Source organism: Haplochromis burtoni, unplaced genomic scaffold, assembly GCF_018398535.1.
Source record: "Haplochromis burtoni strain Fernald_Lab_line unplaced genomic scaffold, NCSU_Asbu1 Contig_134, whole genome shotgun sequence".
NCBI classification, from domain to species: domain Eukaryota; kingdom Metazoa; phylum Chordata; class Actinopteri; order Cichliformes; family Cichlidae; genus Haplochromis; species Haplochromis burtoni.
In genome coordinates this window covers 842,525-862,289 of record NW_024582495.1, presented here as the reverse complement: position 1 = coordinate 862,289, position 19,765 = coordinate 842,525, and the positions used below count along the sequence as shown (strand labels likewise).

Sequence of the window (19,765 nt, the reverse complement as noted above, 5' to 3'; positions counted from 1 at the left end):
TTGGAAATATTATATGTTCTTAAAATTTACCTAAATATTCCCCCAATATTTCAAATTAAAATGACTACTTGGTCCTTGTTGTTTTTTAATTAAACGCAAACAATTTCACGGCACTGAGCATTATCAGGGACACGTGTTATTATAATATATTTTTCATCTGTAAATATGAGAACTATATTCGTGAACTGTGAACATTTTCTTCCTGTCTAATTTGTTCCCTCTTCCCTGTGGGTTTTGAAAATCACAAAACAGGGACAGCATCGCCGTCGAAACTACTCTGTACCTTTAATTATGTCGCATGACGGAAGATGTAGTAATCTTCAACTGGCTAGAAAACGTTCTTGTGCCGGAAATAAACTACAACTACCACAAGTCTTTCCGCGTACGTCATTTTTTTCTTTTTCACAAACAACAATGGCGTCGCACGGAGCAGATGCGGGTTCCTCCAAGCCCATAGCGTCTGCGGAGGAGCAGCAGGGAGAGAGAAAACCAGCGGCCGTGTCGTTTGGTTTCACCAAAACAGCCAGTAAATTTAAACCGTTGACGAGCGACGCTCAGGCCAAGAAAGATGACAGAGATTACCTGACAGGAATTCATGGAAATGAGCTGCAAAGGTCGGCTTTTTCTGCTAATGCTAACATAACGTTTCGGTGTCATTTACCGGTTACGTTTCTCATCTTAGCTAGTCATTGTAATTACTGTGCTTTTTGACAATGAATAACTATGTATAATAATTGTTATATGGACACAGTTAGCAACGCAAAGTGTTATTTTGAAACGGCCCCGCCTGACAGCGCTCTAATTTTGTATTTTGGTGCAGTTCAAAGCCAAGTGAGAAACCCAAGGAGCTCATCATCCCTCTGATCCAGAAGAACCGCTGGCACAAGCCGGACCAAGTGGGCCAGAACTCAGAAAATGGAGGCAAAATAGAAAACACAGCCCAAGACAATGACTCTGTGGAGTCTCAAGCTGTTAAGGAGCTCATTGAAGGTTTGTGTATGTGTAGGAAGCAGGGCTGCGAGTACCATTAGATAACACAAATCGCCTAAAACTTCTCTTTACGTTCATAGATTCGCGGAGGCAGCTTGATCTGTGGCAAAATGGCCCTAAGTCAGAAAACATAAACCTCTCCATCCCCCTGTTAATGCAAAACAAAGTGCCAGAAGGCTTTGAGGATGGAGACCAAGTAAAGGTGGACCTGAGGCCTGAATCTGTAAGTATGGAGAGCAACATAAGGACATAAATTCTATTCTATTTGCTGTGCAGTTCAGTCTTATCTTGTCCATATACACTGCTGAAGGGTATAATATTAATTTTATTTTAGTACAAAGTTTAGAAGTATAGTCAAGAAGCTGCACTATGTCTTGTCTATGTGAGGGTGGTGCAGGACATGGATGAGAACCGTGAGATAGTGGTGAGGTGTGCTTGTGATGGTGATGGGCAGGATGACAGGTAACGTCAGGCAGGAATGAAAGTCAGTACAACATACAATACAATACAACTTTATTTATAGAGCACATTTAAAACCCAACGGTATACCAAAGTGCTTCACATAAAAGACAGAAAATAAGACATAAATATTATAAATATTAAATATTAGTAAATATTATAGGACCTTAACAAAGTTCCAAGTACTCTAACAGGTCAGTGTCACTAATACACAGGAATAGCATAAAATGTATATCAAGTAAAACATGTTAAAAGCACACGTATAAAAGGTAAAATAGAGTAAGCCTAGGGATCAGATACAGGCATTAACGAGCAGGAAAGGCAAGGTTCGACGAGATCTTGGCTGCACGAGGAGTAACTGAGTAGATGATCTTAGTGCTCGAGTGGGAATTTACGATCTAAGGAGTTCAATAAGGTAACTCGGGGCTGTGCTGTTGATAATTTTAAAGGTAAGCAGCAGTATTTCAAATTGGATGTGGTATTTAATGGGTAGCCAGTGCAGGTCAACTACAACAGGGGTAACAGAGGCAAACCTCCCAGTTCCGGTCAGAAGGCGTGCCGCCGCATTTTGGACAGTTTGCAGTCAACGAAGAAGGTCAGAATGAAGACTGAAATAAAGGGAGTTGCAGTAATCCAGCCTAGAGGTCACAAAGGCGTGAACAAGACCGAATACAAGTGTGTCAATGAGAGGGGACAAGTGTAACAGTGATGCTGTAAGAAGTAGAGGTAGTAAAGGTAAAGGAGTTAACTATCTGGGGTCACCATCTAAAGCAAGGGACAGTGCACAAGAGAGGTGAGGGAGAAAGTATAGACATGGTGGAGATGGGTGTCAGGGGTCATTTCTGACAGAAGCATAGCAGCAAGAGTAGAAGTTTACAAGACGGTAGTGCGACCTGCTATCAGGTATGGTTTGGAGATGTTAGTGGTGACAAAAAGACAGGAAGCAGAGCTGGAGATGTTAAGAGTTTCATTGTAAGGGGCCAGAATGAAGAAGATTAGAAATTAGTATATCAGATGGAGAGCTCAGGTTGACCGCTTTGGAGACAAAGTTAAAAATAGGTTGGGATGGCTGAATTTTAATTAAGGAGCTGCCATACAGGAGGTGAAGAGGAAGACCACGTTCATGGATGTACTGAAGGAGGAGATGTAAGGAATAGAATAGTCCTTTATTGTCATTGTACATGTACAAAGAAATTGTGGGCACGCCACTCCAACTGTGCTGGAATAAAATGTAAATACAAGACAGCAGGAATAATGGCAAACAAGAGAAATGTTTACAGTTAAGAGCAATATATACAAAAACAATAGAAAGGCACACACTAGAGAACAAGAATAAGGGTTTGTGTGACGGAAGAGGATGCCAGAGAAAAGGGTGAATGAAGTCCAATGAACTACTTTTTTAGACATGCCTGTTTTTATTCATATCCAGCTGTTTCTACTACAGCTGAACTGTACTGACTAAGAAACGTGAAAATTCCAGAGTGATTTGGGCAGCACAATGGTTTCCTCACACCAAGGGGTCCTGGGTCTGAACCTGACAATTAACTGGGATTGTATGGACTTTGCATGTTCTCTGTGTTCTTGGTTATTTTAGCTACTTTTCAAAGATGTGTGTAAGCTTAGTTGAGGTTATGTTCAGGATGTTTCCCACCTCTCAGCCTATGACAGTTAAGAAAATAAATGATGAAATAAATAAATGTGTAGAAATATGGAATAGAATTATTTGTTTTGATGATAATTTTCTAGAAATCACTTTTTTGCAATATATTTAAACAAATTTTTATATTTAGAAAAAATGGTGAAAATGGAATTAATGCATAAAAATGCAAATAAATAAAAAAAATACATAAATAAATAACATGCAGTATGGAATTAAAAAAAAAAACCCATCAAAATGAACATTCAGGTCTGTAGCCACACAGTATATTTGGAACTACAAAGAACTAATACCTGATTGTGACAGCATTAAAGGGGTTGAACATGAAAAGACAGCTTCTTATTAGATGTTGAATTTCAGTCTTTGCTCAGGGAAAAGTCTGAAATGAAAGGATACCATAGAAATGACAATTTAAGGAACTGATACATAACTCTTGTATTAAATTTAAAGTAGGTGTAAAAAACAAACAACTTTAGTTGTCTCAAAAGTTAAAAATTTGACTCTAATATGACAATTAACTGGAACAATATTGCACTTACAAAATGAATTCTGTTGTTTGTTTTGGGATATAGCCCATGCATGTTGAAAATTATATACATAAATTGTCTTAAATTAGTCAAATTAGTCCTGATAACATACCTGTGGAAATTTTGGTCCCCACTTAGATTTCTGTATGGACATGAGTCCATATCCTATTATATCCACATCCTATTATATCTCAACAGTGTTGAGATATAATAGGCATATTCAAATACCTATTATATTGCCCTTACAGTTAACCCTGCATTGTTTTAAAACAACAAAAACAAAACAAAGTAAAGCAAAACTAACACTAAAACCAATAAAAACATAAAGATTTTTAAACATTTTTAAAATAAACTGAATTTAAAACAAAAAAATGTTGAATGAAATGCTAAAAAAAAAAAAAAAGGGAAACTATTATGACTGTATCAAATGTTTATAATCTACAATAGAATCTATTAGAAAGCAGTGAGCAAATAAAAAAGCCCGACAGTGCAAACTGTCTGGTAGACTGGCTGCTTTGACTCAGACTGAAATTTGAGTGTGGGAAAGTGCTGACTCTGGACTGGGAGACACCCCTGCATACATACACAGCGACACACACTTTGTCATTACAGTAAGACTTTGGTAGCAGGCGAGCATCAGTCTCCCAGAGACATAAAGGCAACCAATTGGGTCTCTCTCTGTTTCTTTTCATGTAAAGGCCTCACATGTCTTCTCACTGTCATCCCATATCTGCTCTGTCACTGTGGATGTGACTAGCAAAACACGAGAGTCAGGGAAAATTTGCTCACGGTGCCCCTGAGCTCATTTTCATGCAGCATCCTCTGCGAGGGCTCCCAGCCCCCTTTAGAGAAAGACCTTCAGTGGAGAGAGATGAGCAGGGCTACTGCTGCTGTAGCTGCGGCCTGTTGACTCTGAGTCAGCCGGGACCGAGTCTGACAGCCTGTGGCCAAAAGGCTGAGTAAGACCGGCATGACAAGCTGTTTCTCTCTGTCAGCTGCAACAAACTTTTTTTTTTTTTGTGCTTTATACGTCAAAGATTACATAAGCACCTTGTTTAGCCTGTTGGGAATTTTTAATGCAGACTGTGATGTCTGAATTTTTGAATGTAATATGCTTTAATTTCCAAAATAATTTTGCAGTATTTATTTGTCAGTCAACAGAGGCAGATTATGAGCGTGTTCCTGTTGAGGCTTATGGACTTGCAATGCTTAAAGGGATGGGTTGGAAGAAGGAGGAAGGCATTGGACGTACCTTTAAACAGTAAGTAACAAATTGATAGTTCTGCTACACTGACGTTTTAACACAGTGGTGTTCAAATGTATACTGAAACAGCAAGTCAACTGGCAAACAATTAATTGGCAGCTGTTATAATTGCTGTATAACTGATTAATTCCTGTGGATTTTCTTATTAACCTACAACAGTGGCACAGACTATAAAACTAAAAATAACTAGTAACTGTGCATTATTCTTCACCTACATAAAAGTAAAGCATTTAAATCTTTAGCCTGTTTTACAACCTGAACATGTCTATTCATGTCTATTGATTTATTCCTGTGCCTGCCTAACTGCTATAGAGATGTGAAGCCAATTGAGCACCAGCTGCGTCCGAAAGGATTGGGTCTTGGAGCAGATCGTTCGGCAGCAAAGGACCTGGAGCCCAGCAAACATCAGCGTCCTCCAAAGCCAGGCGAGGAGCGGGGAAAGGAGGAGGAGCTAGTGATGGGTCCCGGGGGTTGTGTGCTGGTACAGTCGGGGCCACATAAAGATCTCTATGGCAAGGTAGAGTTGATCTAGAATCTGTGTGGAACAAAGTCAGCATTTCCCACACAAGGACTGTATTAAGACATGCTAGCCAAGTATATTCAGTGACTCATTTTGGTATTTTTATTTATTTATTTTAACTATACAAGTGTATGATTCAATTGTAGATACTCTTCTCACAATTATTTTGCAAGTTCAGTCTGCTAACAAGTCCGCCCCCTACACCCTTTCACTCCATAGCAAATGTAAGAGATTCTAATTAGGGGTAGAGTAGAAATACAACAGCAACCTTTGAGTCTTCCTCACCTTCCTGCACCGGAGACAGGGACTTGTAACGAATATCTTTGGCAATTTATTCTGCTGTCAGATTATTGAGATCTTCTTCACCTGTTATAACAGGTACCTATTTTATTTCATTTTCTGAAATCCCACACTCTGTCTTCTTTTTCATTACCGCCATATTTGTATTTTATCATATGAAGAAAAATAAATAAATAATTATGAGACATTTCACAAAACCATGTATAAATCATGGGTTGTACTTATGAAATAATCTCATGTAACTCATTTTTGTGCGGTTATAGTAAGATGGTATTTCTGCAGACTCACTGAGGAGGGCTGCGCAACACATTTCGATTAAAGGCTAGTCAGTTTGGAACTGCTTGTCATGTAGTGTGCACCCTAATACAGATGCACAGACAGTGTCAGCGTGTAGGGGCTGGAGTGGAGTTGAGCGCTTGATGTTTGAAAACTGGTTCACTTGTTAGTCATGTGTGCCGTGGTTGAAAGGACTCCAGTTTCACCATCTTGGACTAGAGTAGTGATATAGTCCCTGTTCAGCTCTGTCGATCTGCTGCAAGCTGGAGCAGAAGCCCCCACCAAACCAGAACCAGCAGCAGATGGAGAACTGGTTCATGCTTCGGTACACAGAGCAGAACAAGGACTATCGTTCCCATCTGCAGTCAAGGCGTGGAGCTGGAGTCTGTCCAGTGGCCACTCACTGTGGGAGGCAGCTGTTTATGTTGTTCAGTTATTTGTTATAAAGTTCTTGGCTATCACACACAGGTGCATACACGTACAGGCGTGCAGACACTTAGACATACACCAGGTTCTAATGTTAAAGAAATGTAACTGAAGTTAGCCATTTGTTTTGTACTACCCACTTCTGACTATGTGTTTTTCTTTGCCTGAGGTAGATAGAAGGTGTTGATCCAGACAATGCTCGAGTCATGGTGAAGTTGGCTATTGGCAGCAAGGTTGTGACGATTAGCCAATACGCCATTAAACTGGTGGAGCGCAAGGAATATGAGAAATACAGCAAAGATCTCAGTGAGTAACTCTGACTTTTAAAAAAGTGACCTTTATTTTTTTCCTGCATAACGAATTAGAAGAAATCTCACTTAAAATATGGTGACATTTCATTAAATACCAAAATTCTGTTTTGTAAAAGACTTGTATTGCTATTGTAGGTACATATAATACAGATTTATTTTTTAATTAAATATCTAAGGGATCCTGCTGTTATGCAGTGTTCTGGGAATCAGACTTATCCTTTTCAGTGACATTTCACTGAACAGAGATTTAGCCACAGCCTGTATTTACGTTAGCCAGCAGTGTTTTTCCTAGAATGAAAAGGCCATGAAGAATAACTCTTTCAGTACTGTTGTCTGTGTTTGCAAAAAACATTTTTTTAATGCCATCTAATACTGCTTTTCCCCCAACAATTAGGTCGCCTCAGTAAAGCCCACAAAGACAAGGAAAGGGAGAAAGAGAAGGGAAAGGATCAAGAGAGAGAGCGTCAGAGGCGGGAGGAGAACGAGAGGAGTAGTAACGGCGACAAAGTAAAACACAAGTCCTCAGAAAGAGATCGAGAAAAAGACGAGAAGAAGAGGAAACACAGAGAATCAAGTCAAGACAGGTACATTTTCACTAAGAGATGTAATATTTCAATAATGAGCATTTTAAAGTGAATTATCTGATGGTTTTTTACTTTATCATTTTAACAGCATGTTCTCTGCTTACATGTGTTCATCTGCTGTTTGTTTCGTAGAGATAAGCCTCCAGTGAAAGAAGCAAGGCGACCACCAGCTCCCCCGTCCTGGCTCCAGAGAGACCTGAAAGTTCGCTTTATAGACAAAGCGTTCAAAGGGGGCAGGTACTACAATTCAAAGGTACTCCAGCTTTATTACACCTTTCTATGTCAGTTATTAACAGCTTTGAATTAACAGATTTTAATGCATTGAAGCTACAGGCAGATAAAAAAAATTTAAAGGAAAGGGCAAGCTGATAGGGAATCACATACCACCACAGCTTTATTGTGCCTTCATTAGATTTTGATGGGGTTTTTAACTTTTCTGACAATAGCAGGCTTATACGGTATAACGAACTAAACAATTCCTAAATAACATCAGAAATACAAATTTATTGAAATAATTATTCATTTCATGAATGTACTACAGCCATACAGCCAGCCCGCACGTCTCACTGTTACGGCACAGAATGGATGGATGGAAAATAAAACAAACACCATCTTGTGACGTGAACTTAGTTGGGAAGTAATTTAATCTAGAAAACTGGGCTGGGGACAATACGACACACTTTGTCGAACTAAGTGGTCTCTGTTTTGTTAGGTTGCTCACCTGCATCAATAAGGTGGAGTTTCAGGACTTGCTCCATTTACTACTTGAAGTTGTCATTGTTCACAGCTCACTGAGCTCAGTTGCCACTGCTGGTAGAGACTGCCCTCTGGTGGTGTTTCTGGTTTCTGGGCAGCATGCCATGATAGATAGCTTTGTAGAAATAGATGGTCTAGTTTTGGGTTTTTTTTTCTGTGACAGTATTGAAAATCCTGCTGTCAGGATTTCTAAATACCCTACAGTTCAGCTCAAGCCTACTTTGCACTGACTCTCTAAGTCTTTGAAATTCTACCGAGGCCATAAATCATTCTTGTGAAAAGAAATTCTCCCATTTGATGCTTTGATGATGGTTTTAGAGAGTACTAATATGACATGAGTAGTTGGTTTAAGATTTGGTGACACATCGAAGTGTGGCTACTTGTTTACCAGTGATGGGGCCATTATCATCCAGGAAGAGCCCACTCCCACTGCGATAGAAATGTTAATCCCCCAGAACAACTTTGCATTAAGTGCAGTAACCCCAACAGGGACAGAAAAATAGCCCTCACAGCATAAACAAGCTGGATATACCCTCATTGTTAGGTTAGGGACTCAGGATTTTCCTTTAAATTGTTAGCGGTGTGCCAGTTTGCATTAGAGATGGCTTTATTAGATGTGAAAATAAAGGACTAGAAAGCCCTTTTTAATAGCCTTTTTTAGTTTTCACACTCTATATAGAAAACTTTTAATCCTAAGCAGCTGAAATAGACGAATCACTCCTTTTGTTATCATCATGTAGCATGTCAGAAACTACTTTATCTTTCACGTGTGTTCACTTTTTTGAGAGTCAGACATTAGTTGTAGTTAGTTTTAAACCAAAGTATCGGCATTCACAGAAAAGCCACAGAATGTTGCTGTGATAATTTCAAACTTCAGTTTCCGTCAGAGCTCTTAAAATAAGTCTCGTTTTTGTGCAGATGCAAGTGGAGGATGTCCTGACGCCGTCTACCTGTGTGTGCCGAACTGAAGAGGGAAGACTGTTAGACGGTGAGTTATTAGTGTGATCTCGGGCTTGCTCGGTGTTATTTTTCTCAGTCTGTGGCGTTCGTGTTTTCTGTTGCCTAATTGGAGCTTGTCAGGAAATGTGTAAAATGTGTGCTGTCACTGTCTCTGTTGAATTCCTTATTCATCTAACAAGTTAAGGTGTTTTTAGCTGCATGAAATTTTTTTTATCGCTGTTATTGTGAGGTGTTTAAGGAATAGACAGATGTGACTTTTTTTGTTAGAATTTGAAGGAAATGTATGGCTTTATTTGTTTTTGAAGGTTTGTTAAATCTCTTTTTTTTCCATTTCTTTGCACATAATGATGAATAAGTTATAATTGTTGACCAGTAGATTAACTTGTAATGCTCATTTTCTTTTCCCTCAGGTTAAGTTTCCCAGGTCTGCACCTTTGCACATTTAAATATAAAGGTGTATAGGTCCTTGCAGCTAACTTTCAACAATGCAAAGCAAATATGGATTTTTTAAAAATGGTTGAACTATCCCTTTTGGCACGACTGAATCTCCAGAATAACCAGTCTTCTATACTGTTTACAGTTAGTTAATTTGAGAGATATGTACAGTTTTAATCTGTTAGGATTATACTCAGATCTCTTCTGTCATAAGTTTTGTTTCTGTGTTTTGTTTAAAATGAACTTCATATTGACTTTGCTGCAGTTGTGCTTTTTAACAGCTAACTTTACACAATGCTATCATGTCAAATCAGTCACTTTAAAATCATGTCAGCATAAAAGTGTTCAGAATCTTTAGGCGCAGGACAAGACTGTTTGCAGATTACTTACAGGTAAATGGTCCTGTTGAAGAGCAAGGGGAGGGATTACTGATTATTGTTATTGCCAAAATATAACCTTGAGTTAGAATAATATTTTTACATTTTATTTGTTCTTTAAAATGTATTTGTTGCAAAAATAATAACATGACTTCTTACCACAGATATCTGGCTATGGTGGAAGCATTGGTTATTGTTCTGAGAGGTCGGTCTGCTGATTTAAATCTGGCAACCAGACTTCCCAGATTGGGGATTAATTTGATTCTTTTTCCTTATTGGTTATTAGAAAACATACAGTGGCTTGCAAAAGTATTTGGCCCCCTTGAACTTTCCCACATTTTGTCACATTACAGCCACAAACATGAATCAATTTTATTGGAATTCCACGTGAAAGACCAACACAAAGTGGTGTACACGTGAGAAGTGGAACCGAAATCATACATGATCCCAAACATTTGTTACAAATAAATAACTGCAAAGTGGGGTGTGCGTAATTATTCAGCCCCCTTTGGTCTGAGTGCAGTCAGTTGCCCATAGACATGAAAAGTTCAAGGGGGCCGAATACTTTTGCAAGCCACTGTAAATGTCAGAATCTGCTGGCTCTGAGTGCTGCCTAGTTGGTATTACTGTAGAAATTCTTCAATGAATGATGCAGCGTTTCTTTTTTCTTTTCCTGTGGCAGATGTGAAGCAGGACATGCTGGAAACTATTGTCCCAAAAAGTGAATATGATTCTGTAATGGTGGTACTGGGTGAGCACAAGGGAAAGGTGAGCAAAGTAACCTCTCTGCTTTTTATTTATAGATAGATAATTTGTTTAAATCTGATTAGCTAATACTGATCACAATATTCCCACCTGATTCAGGTTGGCCGTATTCTTCAGCGGGACAAGAACAAGTGCAGAGCGATGGTCCAGCTCGACAGATACGAGGATAAAGTGTTCACATTGGACTATGACTCCATTTGTCACTATGTTGGGGCAGCAGCAGACCACTGATTTCTGATGTTTACTGTAATATTCACTGTCCTTTTTCCATCGACTTCTTCCCAGCTGTTTTTTTTTTGTTTTGTTTTTTTTAGTTATTATTCAAGTATTATGGATTTTAAAAGATTGCAATTTTGTAATAAAAACTTGTCGATTATTTTCCCCTTGTGCATATGGCAATGCAACAATTGAGAAAAAGCTGCAACAGATAATTTTCACAGTAGTCTTAAGTTTATTATCAGGTTCACTGATGGGTCTAGTGACAACGAGAAGTGAACCTTTGGGTCATATAAAAACATATTTACAAATGCTCTACACGGCAGGAGTATGAATAGAGAAGCTGTCCAAAAAGTTCAGCCCTTCATTTCTGACATGTACACATTTCACAATGAAAAGAAAAGCCTGTCAAACTATGATGTTTAGCATGTGAGCATAATGAAGACCAACTGTAGAGTTGTGGGTTTTAAGTTGCTGTCTTCGTAGTATCTGCTTTTACTCCTTGGGTAGTTGGTTTGCTGCGTTAGCCCGAAGAACAGCTCCTGGACTCGGGTAGGGACGCTGCTGGAAGAGAGGCCCCGCTGCTGTGGTGTCTGCACCCGTTTTTGCTTCATTACGTTTGGGCAGCCCACTTGACCACGACCCCCTGCAAAAATGAATACGTTTGTGTTCACTGCATTTGTAATCGGCACTACAATGTCTTCTGTGTCTGAAAAGGGGTTTTGTCAAGCCTGAGAAAACGACCTTGATCAAATTGCAATGACAATCTCAGCTTGGTCTTAGGAATATTTTAAACAGAAACCCTGGAGTTTTAGATCTTTAATAGACATTTCCACAGCAGACAATTTGGCTCATGGTGGCAGGAAAACTGCAAGTGAGGTAAATTTGGTTAATGACGGCTACAGTATGTTGCATTTACAGCTACAATAAGACTGACTGCACATACAAGGATAATGAAACTAGCGTGCTGAAGTAGTATGGAGCCATTTAAGTTGTTTTTATACCTGTGCTTTCTCTGACATGCCAAGTCAAAATGCTGTTTAAAAAAAAGTGTATGGCCCCTTCCCAGCGTTCACACATGTTCCTGCTCTGAGGGCTCAGAGCTCATAAGGATACGAGGCCTTTCTGCAAGTCTTTATTTTATGCTCAAGGGAATAAGTGAGTTGTGATAAAAGCTGGTCAAATTTGGTCAAATATTAAGTAACTTTTATGAAAATGTGAGGAAAACTAATCCAGTTCACTATGAACATTATGCTACTGGAATAAAATCTGCCTCTTGTTGAGGTGTGGTGCCTTGCATGAAATGTAGATTTATGTGAGCTCCCTAAACCAGGGATATCAGCTATGCTGATTACCATTTTGAATTTTGAGAGGACACACTCAAAAATTGTACCTGTGCTGTGTGAGGGTTTAGTTCTTACGTCTAAGATAAAAATGCATGATGGGAATTGATTTGGTCTGTCTCTCATAACTATTTTTCAACAAGTGCAACACAATGATTCTGGCAAAATCAGAATACCAGAGAACGACCTGTATATAGCTTATATCGAGGTGACCATCTGTACTGTACCTTGGAGCATCAGAGTAAGCACTTGGATCCATGGGGTCCATCTCATCATCTTTTCTACCTGTAAAAAATATTAAGTGTTCAATATTCAATCATGTGAAAGTTGCTGATGTGTAAACATGTAATGAATCTGATGTAAACATTACCTTTTTTGCTTCGACTGTATGGTGCTGCCTCATCTCTTCTCTGCTTTCTTCTGTCTCTGTCCCTCCCATCATCACGTTCTCTGTCCCGGTCCCTTTCCCTGTCCCTTTCCCGATCTCGATCCCTTTCCCGATCCCGGTCTCTGTGTCGTTCTCTGTCCCTGTCTGGTTTCTCAACTTGCTTCTCGCCTTTTTCATCTCCTCCTTCTACTAAAAACACAAGTTAAGGCAAGGATCACAAGATTAGCCATGGCTGAAATCTGTCAAAAGCAAACTGTATTCTGAGGTTGTACATTCAAAGTAGCACACGTCAACTGTAACAGAACTGAAATTTGTGATCACTAGTGCTTCTTGAAAACATTACATTATAGAGGCTGAATAAAAGCATACCTCTTATTTTCTTGGCAGGTTTTGTTATTACTGCAGATGGGTCATTTGGGGATAACCAGGCAACCATATCTGTCTCGACATTCCAGTAATAAGGAAGACCACTGTTTAAGGAATAGAAAACATTAGCGATTAATATTGCAACCACAAAATTAAATAAAACTTACTTAACAGTTTAAAAATACACTTTAGCTCTCCATGACAGTAGTTATAATGTTCAAGGACTTCTCAAGAATAAAATGAGAAACAAGAAAGAAAAAGTAAAAAGCGCATTCTGATTGTGAAGTTTATAACAATCATTTTGAATTAAAAGTATAAAATTCTTATTATATTAAATTATAGTATATCAAGTGTACATACCAAGCAGAGTCAAACACTTTGTACCAGTTTGGTGGTAGATTCTCCACTCTGGTGGCTTCATAATCTACATTGTTGTCATCATAATCTTCAGCAATAATCTCCTCATCTGCCCCTGGATTAATTGAAGGGGAAAAGGTTTTTAAAAAGGCATGAAAAAAAAGCACAAAACATAAGGAGAAATTCACAAAGGGTAGAGACCCGAATATGAAATCTGCTCCACTACCTTGCTCTGTTGGTTTAACAATCCCTCTCTTGGCCAATCGGGCCAGCAGTGCTGGAGGTAAAGGCATCCTGAAAGACGGAGTCCATGTGAAACTCTGTTCATATTATGGCTGAAATTCACTTGGGGTACCAAAATAACAGTTGCAGAACAAATGCTCATAACACATTATTACACAGTATTAAAATAGTCTTAGATCTGTCATAAATCAGATAACATAATACATATCATGTACTTTTAATAATATGTACCCTTTGATTAATTAGGACATATAGAAACTCATCATTTACACACAAACCACTAAGTCACATGTGGCCATAAAGTAAAATGCACATGATTACCACCATTATATAGTTTAGTGATCTTTGATATAAGCACATTTTGTAACAGTTTCATTACTTTCATGGGCTATTTTATATATATTTTATCACCATTATGTTTAATATTTTTGGTCCACCATTCATTTCACACTTTACTGAGCACTTGGTTTTGAAACAGTTCCCATATTTACCTGTTTTTTATTCTTCATCTTCTTCTTCTTATTATCATTGTTTTGTTTTGTCCATTTTTTCTGGGACATTTCTTGTTTTCTGATAAGCGGAGATTAAGCCTTTACTGTAATAATTCTATCAAAAGCAGCTTTAACACTGCCCAGAACCACATTTTTGCAGCAGACTTGTCACATCTGTAGACAAGTATTTCCTGCAATAAATTACTGCTGGCTGTTTTGATGTCGATATCACAATGATATTCCTGAATTGTAGTTTAAAGCATGTATCCTGGCAGGTCTGAGAATGACTAAACTCCTGAACTGTTATGTGTCCTGTCATCATTTAAAGTAATCTGCTCATAAAAATTAAAGTAACTCCATAATCCTAATAAAGAAATCAGTTTCTTAGGTTATATGGCCATCGTACGCGAATCCCAGGTAAAACTTTACTAGCTCCTTATTTTATGTGTATGTGCATATATGTATTTACATATATACACATACATATATATTTTTTCTTTGTGATTATTTGTACCATGTACAATACGAACTGTTTCCTTTAACAAGAAACTAACACGCTTGCGGTGCATCCGCGGCTGCAGATGTAAGATTAACGCAATAAACAAAACTATGCGTCTCCAAAAAGCATCCACACCACACAAACTAAAACGTTACCCTTTACTTCAAAAGACTGAACAACAAGAAATAGTTAAATTCTTACCTTTTCTTTTTTTAAAAAAGGTGGCCCTTTTTTATCGTCAAGCTAACGATACCTCTTTCCAAAACAGCATACACGGCGCGCTTAATGATGACGTAATCACGTCTTCTCGACGAAGACGACGACGTAAACAGACATGGAGGAGTATGCCCGAGAGCCCTGGTAAGATTAGATTTTAAGCGTTTGTTTGTATTTCAGAACTAATTAAGTTGGAGTCAAGTGTTGACTTTCTAAAATTTCATACTCAGCTTTGACGTGAGAGTGAGCAGAAAGGCTCTGTGGTTGTTGCGGCCTGCTTATTAAAGGCATATAAAAAGATAAAGATGTTATATGGAGGCGTCCTCTGCACACACAATAAGCTGGTAGAGTCACCTTTATCTGAAAATGTCGCTGTTTTTAAGTGACAACTGGAGTTAGGATAGAAATTAAAAATAGTTCAGGGTGGATTAATCTCAAAATATGGTTCCAAACAGGCAGTACATGAAGCTTCATTCATTTATTTATTTATTTATCAAGTTATACCTCGAGCCAAGGTTGATCCCCTACAAGTCAAACTTTAATGACAGTTCAAAGGAACGGGATAAAGAATCCAGATATCAGCCACTTCATTAGGCATACCTGTCCACCTACTGATTAATGTAAACCTACATTCTGTCACTTGGCAACAACATAGTGCATTTAGGCATCTGGACACGGTCATGACGCATTGCTGAAGTTCAGGCTGGAGTTCAAACAGCTTATTTTTATTGATTTTGAACATCACATGATTGTTTTTGGCAGAATGGCCGATCTTTTCAACATTCCCGAAACTGTTTAACTACAGCCTTTTCCCCACAAAATAATTTCTAGGGTTTTACAGAGAACAGCGTGAAAAAGAGAAAATATCCAGTGAGCAACAGTCATATGGTTGAAAAAGCCTTGTTGATGTCAGAGATCAGATGAGAGTGGCCAGACTGCTTTGAACTGAAGGCAGCAGTAACTCAAATAACCACTCCTTACAACTGAAGTGTGCAGTATAGCATCTCTGAATGGACAACATATCAACCCTCAAAGCAGCTGGGCTATGGCAGGAGAATACTAAATTGTCACTTCCCTTCTCCACACCTCATTAGTTCTTTCACTACTGTTTGACATATTCATTTATGATGTTTGATATGTTTTATAACACAAACATAACTCAGAGGTGAGCATTTAGTTATTTGTGTGGCTTTAAGGAACTAGTTCTTCATCCACGGGTAATATACATTTCTCAGCCAGAACTGTGCCCATATTGTCTTCGGCTTCATCCAGACCCCGATTGATAACTTCTGCATTTTGTATATGAACTGGATGTTAGTTGTCAGATATATCTCCATTGTCAGTTTTCCTATCACATAGAAATCCATTTCTCTCTTAACGCAGCCCCTGGAGGATAGTGGATGACTGTGGAGGTGCTTTCACAATGGGTGCAATTGGAGGAGGGGTGTTCCAGGCAGTCAAGGGCTTTCGAAATGCCCCTGCTGTGAGTTCAAAACACAGGTTTTTGTTTGTTCTCTGGCTCGTCAGGTTGTTAAAGGCAGAATTCAACTGAGCTCTAATATTTCAGGGTGTTGGACACAGGCTGAAAGGGAGTGCAAAAGCAGTGAGAGTTAGAGCTCCACAGATTGGAGGTGAGCAGTTCCTGTTTTTTGTTACACATGGCAGTTAGTTAGTAATATATCATTTTTTGTGTAGATGAAATTGTTTAGGTACAGTTAGCTTCATAAAAGTAGCTGAAGTCTGGTTACTTCTTATGTTGCAGGTAGCTTTGCTGTTTGGGGAGGGCTCTTTTCCACAATTGACTGTGGTTTGGTTCGTCTGAGAGGGAAAGAGGATCCTTGGAACTCTATAACCAGTGGTGCGCTGACTGGAGCCATCCTAGCAGCACGCAGTAAGGAGCTCATTAGCTCAAAAGAAACAATACACCACTGTGTCTCTCTGTGTCAGTAAATACAGCCCCAATTCTGAAAAAGTTGGCACGCTGTGTAAAATGTAAACAAAATTTTTTTGGAATTGGGTTTCTACATTGGGATAATTAGCGTGACTCGCTGAATATTGCATTTTTCTCCAGGTGGACCTCTAACAATGATGGGCTCTGCAATGATGGGGGGAATTTTGCTCGCTCTCATTGAGGGTTTTGGGATTCTCCTAACCAGATACACAGCGCAGCAGTTTCAGAACCGTGAGTGAAGATAATTATGTTTCAGAAATGATATTTAAACTGGGCAGAACCAATGATTTATCAGTAGTTTAGCAAAATGTCACATGATTAAATGTGTGAGTGGTTTTATACCCCTGTACTGGTGTCCACTCCTCAGTTTGACAGGATTATGGCTGGACTTTGGCATAGAGCAACATTTTTCATCTCACTGGTCCCAGTTTTACTCACCCTCATAGCATTTTTTTGTTTCTATCAAAATGTTTTAAAGAACCTGAGGAAAATCGTCCACTCTCTCAAAGTTCTTGTGCAGTTTAATTTGTGTTTCCTGTTTGATTCGTTTTTCCCAACAACACAATTTCTCACAATGTTAATGATATAACAACTTATAAAACATTTTGAAGGATGTGAGACTATTAAAATCATTTTTTTTTTTTAGTGTTGCTATGAATAACCAGACAAATGTATGAACATCAGGTTGCCTCCAGCACAGCTCAAGTTAGATTTCCTGCTGAGACATGTCTTATTTTGGATGAGATTGTTACGGTTGATGTTGGCCAACCGTGGGGATGTGAGGAAAAGGAGGACCTAGGCGCGGAGCTCTGAATGCAAGCAGTGCGTTTATTTACAGTGAATGGACAATAACAATAAATCCTCAGTGCGTTCCTGACTCCCGTGACATGTCCTCTTCCCAGTGCTAGTGTTCCTTGTCTCCGCTCCTCAGTGTCTGAGCACCCCGTGCTCGCTTCCTTCTCGTCTCCACGCTTCTCCTGCGGAAATAGCAAAGAGGCAGCCATAAGACAAACACAATGCGGACTAACCATACTAACTGGCCGAGAGACTAACGTGAAGTCACGCAATGGTCCAGCGTCGGATAGAGCTCCATCACACTCTTAAGCAGCTCCTCTGACGAGGCTTGATCAGCTGCAGGTGTGTGAAGGTCTTCAGGTGGGGCCAACCACCTGGCACACCCACCAGGCCTGAAGGTGCCTGTAAACAGGTGCTCCCAGATACACCTGCATCCACACACACACATATACCTGCAAGCAGGGAGAACGAGGGACGGCAACACCAAAAACACATATAATATAAAACAAGTCCATAACTGCTCAGGGACCCTAGGTAGCTCAGATCCAGGTCCCTGACAGTGATGAGCTGAGGAAAGCCTACGAAACCAAAAAGCCTGAATGCAGAGCAGACCTAGACAGTAGTAATATTCATATAAATATTTCTGAGGGAAACATGGGTTATTTATTGATTACATGCCAGTGAAGCATGAAAAACTGACTTTGTTGTGTCTTCTTCCTTGATTTCTCCAGCAATTCCCTTTGCAGACGACCCTGGTCAGTTACCACCAAAGGATGGAGATCATCAACATCAGGGGCAAAGGGGGCAGTTTCAGTAGAGAAGGTTCAGAACTGAAGCCAGCTGTGGACAACCAAAAGCATAACAGAATGCCAGCACATGAACAGCATCTACCAGGATGACCAAGAGGTGGAGATACTGGTCCCTACTGGATGCTAACAGATACCTCAGGGACAAATTACTGTTTCAGTTATTTATGAGTAAATGATAATAATTTCCTCATGTTTGCACCACCTGAAAAAGCAACGTTTTCAATATTTATGGTTATTTTGTTCAATGTGTAGTTCTCAAAACCACATAGTAAATTAAATTAGTTATTATAGCAACACGTATCTATTAAAATAAATAATTTTCAGCTCATTTATATTCTTGCTGAGAGTTGGGGACAACGCTCAAGGAACCAAATAAGTTTTATCCAAAAACTGCTTTATGCTTCCAAAGATTTTATACTTGGGCCGATTATGTATTTTAATGACTGAAAGGCAGAAAGTTAAAGTAAGAAAACTGCACATCTTTAAAGTTTTGCATTAGAAAGATATTTATTCGAATGTTAACGTTAATATTTATTTACCTGTGAGGTGTTAAAGTCAGTTCAAAGGACATTTGAGGGGTTTTTTTTGTTGAAACTCAGCAAACCCTTTTTTTAAAATAGTTTTTGTTGATTATAAGTGTTTGTCTAGTTTGTTATCTGTGCACCATTTGTCACTTTAATTGCCGCATAAAGCAACAAAGCACTTTTTAAAAACCTGAAAGTCTCTCATTTCCTGAAATTAGCACCATCCACAAAAAATTCTATCAAATCGATCTGGTTACAAACTGTCAGCAAATATCTATTGTAGTAAACGTACTGTGAACAATGTTCCTAAAAATAATAAAGCTTCAGATGATCTTTAAAAATGTGATCGATTGTTTGTTTGTGACTTCTTTTTCAGGTAATGTGATGAATATTTTTGCAGTCTTGTGATTTACTGCTGACTGGCGCCCCCCGTCGCCGGCCTTTCGGTACTGCATACAGTGGCTGTTTCTCTCCAAGGTCCTGAAATATTGGGGTCCCAACTTGCAACTGCTTTCTTCATCTTGATGGACTATTTACTTAATATTATTCTCTCTCAAAACTAAAACATCGCAGCAAAGTCCCACAGAGCCGGAGAGTTTCTCCACCTCCACCTTCCCCTTGAAAGATTTCCCTTGTCATCCTTTTAAACGGCTCAGCTACTTTAATCCTGACGGCTGGCCGCCGCGAATATATGCACGCGTTTGTTTTAATACTCCTCACCGTTGTGTGCCCGCATAGATAAACTTAATTGCAGTCTTCATTTACACACCGCAAGAAATGACCAGAAAGCGGCTTTAATTGGATTTATGGGCTACAAACTGGCGGTGAGCAGAATGGCCCGCAGCCTCTGAGCTGCACCGGCTTTCTGCATGTGGATATGAAATGACAGGCTACAGATGGTCCTTATTTTTTCCCTTCTCTCTTTGGGGGTCAAATTCAAATCTGTGATCCATTACGCAT

At 39.1% G+C, this 19,765-nt stretch overlaps 3 protein-coding genes across 5 annotated transcripts; 2 read left to right on the top strand and 1 right to left on the bottom strand.

The window, feature by feature from the left end:
* Positions 1-365: 365 nt before the first annotated feature.
* Positions 366-12,929, top strand: gpkow (G patch domain and KOW motifs). The gene is made up of 11 exons (XM_005930693.3): positions 366-614; positions 821-990; positions 1,071-1,213; positions 4,788-4,894; positions 5,210-5,414; positions 6,593-6,725; positions 7,125-7,314; positions 7,447-7,567; positions 8,989-9,058; positions 10,525-10,610; positions 10,707-12,929. The coding sequence occupies exons 1-11, from the start codon at positions 415-417 to the stop codon at positions 10,836-10,838; spliced, it is 1,557 nt and encodes a 518-aa protein (XP_005930755.2). The 5' UTR covers positions 366-414; the 3' UTR covers positions 10,839-12,929.
* On the bottom strand, positions 11,036-14,829 carry pqbp1 (polyglutamine binding protein 1). 3 transcript variants are annotated; one of them, XM_005930694.2, is made up of 7 exons: positions 14,712-14,828; positions 13,504-13,571; positions 13,281-13,392; positions 12,924-13,024; positions 12,537-12,743; positions 12,394-12,451; positions 11,036-11,469 (listed from the first exon to the last, which is right to left on the bottom strand). In XM_005930694.2, exons 2-7 carry the CDS (start codon positions 13,568-13,570, stop codon positions 11,319-11,321), a joined length of 696 nt encoding a protein of 231 aa, XP_005930756.1. In that variant the 5' UTR covers position 13,571; positions 14,712-14,828; the 3' UTR covers positions 11,036-11,318. The 3 variants fall into 3 exon arrangements, with proteins under 3 accessions (XP_005930756.1, XP_014191730.1, XP_014191731.1); XM_014336244.2 differs by lacking the exon at positions 11,036-11,469 and having other exon boundaries at positions 12,234-12,451; positions 14,712-14,829; XM_014336245.2 differs by lacking the exon at positions 11,036-11,469 and having other exon boundaries at positions 12,234-12,451; positions 12,537-12,740; positions 14,712-14,829.
* On the top strand, positions 14,785-19,142 carry timm17b (translocase of inner mitochondrial membrane 17 homolog B (yeast)). The gene is made up of 6 exons (XM_005930696.3): positions 14,785-14,870; positions 16,110-16,209; positions 16,294-16,357; positions 16,489-16,617; positions 16,798-16,908; positions 18,204-19,142. The coding sequence occupies exons 1-6, from the start codon at positions 14,845-14,847 to the stop codon at positions 18,287-18,289; spliced, it is 516 nt and encodes a 171-aa protein (XP_005930758.1). The 5' UTR covers positions 14,785-14,844; the 3' UTR covers positions 18,290-19,142.
* Positions 19,143-19,765: the final 623 nt, after the last annotated feature.